The sequence below is a fragment of the Myiozetetes cayanensis genome, unplaced genomic scaffold, assembly GCF_022539395.1.
Source record: "Myiozetetes cayanensis isolate MyiCay16 unplaced genomic scaffold, myiCay2020 scf1686, whole genome shotgun sequence".
Lineage (NCBI taxonomy): Eukaryota > Metazoa > Chordata > Aves > Passeriformes > Tyrannidae > Myiozetetes > Myiozetetes cayanensis.
The window spans coordinates 1-5,112 of record NW_026087366.1 but is presented as its reverse complement, the minus strand read 5'-3'; the positions used below and the strand labels follow the sequence as shown (position 1 = coordinate 5,112).

The following is a 5,112-nucleotide window of genomic DNA, read 5'->3' as shown; positions in this document are numbered from 1 at the left end:
TATCAATGCTTTTGTATCGACCTGTGAAAAACCTTTCTGATAACTTTGTCCCTGAGAGAAAGGTGACAGCATTAGAGGGAGCTTGTACTGAGCATGTGCTTACAGGTGTTTTGATGTTTAGGGAGGTTGTTCATGCTTTACATCTCTTGTCTTTTCTTAGAAAGAGGAAAACTTTTCCTGGGCCTGTGTGCAAGCAGAGCTGTAAGGAGAGCAGGTGGGAGATGGTGCCATGGGGCTGGAACATCCAGCTGCAGAGCTCAAAGTCTACTGCAAGAAGGGGGATGTCAGTCCAAGATGGGCCATGTCAGAACTGGTGAATCTGGGGGGTAAGGAGCAAGGTTGGTCATACAGGGTCAGTCTGGATCTCCTGAGGAGAAACTCAGCATCAAGATCACTTGGAGAACACCTCTATCACCTCTCCTCTGAACTGAAAAATATCCACCCTTGAATTAAAAAAAAAAAAGTAAATACTTTGAAGACTCATTTTGAAATTGCTACTAATCTCTTTGGCCCCTTGTCTTTGTGTCCAAATCCTTTGCACGCTGACCCTCTTGCATCCCAAGGTTCTGTGTAAATCACTTCCTTTCATAGATCATTATATTTTTGTGACTTCCACTTTAAAATCTTCCTCCTTAGCTAAACTACAAAACAACTCCAATTAGTCATTTAAGAATTGAAAACATGAAAATAAGTAAAGGAAAGAAAATAATTTGTTTGTCTGTATTTTAATGAGCCCCACAGTGTGTTTAGAGACAAGTCCATCATCCTCAAATATAGAGAGAAGACTGAAGAAGCTGCTCAAGAAGTCAGAAGCCAAAGCACAAGTCCCTTGAAGCATTGCTGGACCCCACTGAGGGCAGGCACTGACAAAGCCTCCCCAGGGACTCCTTCGAGCAGATCCTTGCAGGCCAGGAGTGCAGGCAGACAAAGGAAAGTTGCTGGTGGTGGCCTGAGGGGCAGAGGCAGCTGCCAGAGCCAAGGGCACAAAGGCCTGGGTGCCTTTGGGCCTTGCAGCCCTGCCAGAGCCCTTGGCCGTCTCTGCTGCAGGCTGTGCTCCCCTGGCCCTGCTGCTCCTCTGGCCTTGCAGGCTGCACACACCCCTCCTGCTTTCCCACCCCCTCCCAGCAGCATTTCTGGGCCCTCCCTGATGGCTCTGCTGTCCCCCAGCTCTGGCTGCTGCCATGTGCACTTGGCCTTCTTGGCTTGGATGCTGAGCCCCTGTGCCCCAGGACATCCCTGAGAGAGCCCAGGCCCTTCTGCTGGGGGTCCCTGCAGAGCTGAGCAGATCCAGGTCACCTCCCATTGCTCTGCCAACCCCTTGGGCCTGCTCTGGGCCCTGCAGGTCCTTGCCCTGCTCCCAAGGGCTGTGGGGGTGCTTCATGGTCAGGCCTTGGGCTTTAGAGCTCAGGGTGGGGATTGGGCAGAATTTTGGGAGGTTTGTTGTTCTGCTGGCAGGGTCTGGTTCATCATTAGGGTGTTGGGCTGGATCAGGATAAAAGCTTGACTTTTCAGACTATAAATGCAGGTGTGGGATTGAGGTCAGCATTAGAATACAAAGAAGAGTCTGATACTCTGTGTTTGGGCTTCTTATGGCTTGAATTAGATCAGTGGATTCCCTTCAATGGGAGGGGCAGCACTTTTGGGTAGTGTTGGGGCTTGAGGTTACAAAGTGCATAAAGATCTCATCAAGAGTGTTTGCACAGTCAGTGTTTCAGCACCCTCAGCATTACCTGAACCTGATTTTACCTCATCACAGTCTTTCCTCTCTGTTGGCCAAGCCCCTCTTTCCTTCCCCAATTATCTTATCCCTTTTGTCCCACTTCCTCTTAACCTCCTAAACTCTTCCATCAGGATGGGCTCAGCTTTGTGCTGATGCTTTGCAACCTCATGGAATCAAGGATCCCGTGGGAAACTGCAGAACCTCCTGGAATTCCAGGGCCATTGTGACCCTGGGGAAACCCATGGAATCAAGAGGCCACTGGGACACTGCAGGGCCCCCTGGAGCCAAAGGAACCCAGGGACAGTGGGCAACCTCCTGAAATAAAGGGGCCATTGTGACACTGCAGAAACACCTGGAACCAGGAGGTCATTGTGGCACTGTAGGGCCCCCTGGAAACAAAGGAACACAGGAACACTGAGATGTGGGGAACCAAGGGGCCATTTTGACATGTGGGGTCTCATGGAAGAAAATGAACCCTGAAACCTTTTGAAACCTCCTGGAACCAAGGGGCCATTCTGACACTGAGGAACCTCATGGACTTAAGGGCCAGCTGATGGTGCTCCCTGCCACTGAGCACCTCCCACAGACGCTCCTGTGTGGCCATGGAGGGTGCTCAGAGGGGCCCTGCCTTGTTCCAGAGCTGGGACATGGCTTGGGGGGCTGCTCTTGATTCACCTGTGCAAGTTCACTGAGGGGAAGGGAAGTCCCGAGCAAGAGTTTTCCCTGTACCTACTGTGTCCAGTGGGATTGCAGAGCTCTCTTTTCCACTTCCCAGCAAGATTTAGTACTTTCTGTCTGGGTGACTCCACCCTGGGAGGATTCTGCTCCAGGGCTCCAGTCACTGCTGACTGGATGGGACGGGCTGTCCCTGCAGATCCTCTGTGCTCTCCTGCACTTCCTCATTTCCTACACACATCAGAGCCAGCACAAGCTGCAGAGCCCCAGGCAGGTGACCTGGAGATCCTTTGTCATCTCCATTGCCCACTGGCCACCAACACACAACATCTGAGCCAGCCCTCAGGCCCTGCAGTCCCAGTGGGTCCCTGCCCTCCCTGCACTGTCTGCATGGAGAAACAAGCAAAGCAACAAGACTTTGCAGAGTCTATTTCTTTCTTACACTCAGGGATTGTGATTCCTCATGTACAAACTATCACAGGCAGGATGTTTGACAAATACCTGCGATGGTGGATTGGAAAAGGGGGCTCCAAGACCTGGGGTTTTTAACCCATTACCTGGAGGGGAAAAAGCTTTCCCTCTGCCCCCAACCATGTGGTCCCAGGAGCCTGAAAAGGCTCACAGAGACCACAAGAGAGGGCGAGTGAGAGAGAGATTTATTGTATGGTTAGGGATAAATGTAGGTTTTGGGGGGATTACAAAATAGTCAATTAAAAGTTCAGGGGGTCTTACAGAAACACCACTGGTAATAAAGGGTTAACAACCAGTAGAAAGGAGTAGATGAAAGCCAAAGAGAAAACTACCTGATATCTCCTTGGACATTCCTGAATAGAGATAATGCTGGGCGATTTTAAGAAGATGAAAGTGAGTTAGCAAAAATACTACAAAAAGCCATTTTGAAAACATGTTCACTTAAACAACATTAAAAACCTCTGGTTTTAAGACATTTAGCCTGGTTTCTTGATTTTCTTCACAAGTCCATTTCTGACAGGACTTTTTCATTTATATATATTGCAGGTCCATTGCAACAAAATACCTTGCTGCACAAATTTTTATTTAGATTAAATGCACACAGAGCAAGATTCCTAGTTAGTACATTTTGTGGGTCAAAAAAAAAGAGAAAGTGAATTATATATGGGATGAAGAATAAAATTTCAGTGTTAATGATGAGAACAGAGGGAAAAATCAGGAAAGCCCCCCACCCCCACCAATATCAAAGGTTTTAGAAGGCAGGTTGGGCCAAAATGTGCTACACAGTGACTGTTCTGCAGAAGAAAAGATGCAGGTTTTTCCTTCTGAAAAGCATCCAGACATCATTTTCCTTATGGCATCTTTGAGCTCCTGGTTCCTCAGGCTGTAGATGAGGGGGTTCAGTGCTGGAGGCCCCACCGAGTACAGAACTGACAGGGTCAGATCCAGGGATGGGGAGGAGATGAAGGGGGGTTTCAGGTAGGCAATGAATGAGGTGCTGATAAACAGGGAGACCACGGCCAGGTGAGGGAGGCACGTGGAAAAGGCTTTGTGCCGTCCCTGTTCAGAGGGGATCCTCAGCACAGCCCTGAAGATCTGCACATAGGAGAAAACAATGAAAATGAAACAACCAAACAGTAAACATGCACTAACTACAATGAGCGCAAGTTCCCAGAGGTAGCCTGAGTGTGAGCAAGAGAGCTTGAGGATGTGTGGGATTTCACAGAAGAACTGGCCCAGGGCATTGCCCTGGCACAGGGGCAGGGAAAATGTATTGGCTGTGTGCAGCAGAGCATTGAGAAACCCAGAGGCCCAGGCAGCTGCTGCCATGTGGGCACAAGCTCTGCTGCCCAGGAGGGTCCCGTAGTGCAGGGGTTTGCAGATGGCAACACAGTCGTCGTAGTACATGATGGTGAGGAGAGAAATACTCTGCTGAGATGCAAAAGGCAAAGAAAAAGGCCTGTGCAGCACATCCTTGTAGGAGATGGTTGTGGTGTTCCAGAGGGAGTTGTGCATGGCTTTGGGCACAGTGGTGCAGATGCAACCCAGGTCTGTGAGGGAGAGGTGGAGCAGGAAGAAGTCCCTGGGGGTGTGCAGGTGCTGGTCGCAGGCTGTGGGGCTGAGGATGAGGCCGTTGTCCAGGAGGGCAGCCAGGGAGATGCCCAGGAAGAGCCAGAAGTGCAGCAGCTGCAGCTCCTGCCTGTCTGCCAATGCCAGGAGGAGGAACGGGGGCGGGAGCTGGTGTTGGACATTTCTTCTCTCTGGGAACATTGGACTGCTGATGGATGGTATTGACAAGTTAGGGAAGACTTCTGTAAAGGAATCCCATGCTCTTTTCCAAATTACTCCAAATTCTTTCTTTTTCTTTGGGGGAACTTTGTTCATCTCCTTTCTGTGGGCTCAGTTCTGTGCAGCTGAGTGAGGGCAGGAACCTCACCTTGCCCATTGCTCTCAGCACGAAGCCTGGGGGTCTCTGAGGGACCAAAGTGCTGCTGTGCTCTGGTGCAGAGTCAGGAGAGCTGCTCTGCCCACATGTGATCTACTGCTCACCACACCGGTGCCCTGTGCTTATTGCACCTCTCCTATTACAGGATGATCACTCCTAAAGCATACCTGAAAAAAAAGTAGGTATTTGGAAGACTGCAATTTCAAAATTAATTTCTCCAAATTATTCTCTTTTCCTGTGCAGCTGAGCAGAGACAGATGCAGAGGGTGGTTCTGATTCTGCTGCCTGGAGCTGTCCCTGC

At 49.9% G+C, this 5,112-nt stretch overlaps 1 protein-coding gene across 1 annotated transcript; it reads right to left on the bottom strand.

Annotated features, from left to right (window-relative positions):
• Nucleotides 1-3,709: 3,709 nt before the first annotated feature.
• LOC126638162 (olfactory receptor 14J1-like) lies at nt 3,710-4,273 on the bottom strand (the record flags this gene model as incomplete). The annotated part of the gene is made up of 1 exon (XM_050311806.1): nt 3,710-4,273. A coding segment is annotated over exon 1 (564 nt), but the record flags the coding sequence as incomplete, so codon positions are not given.
• Between the last annotated feature and the right edge of the window lie 839 nt (nt 4,274-5,112).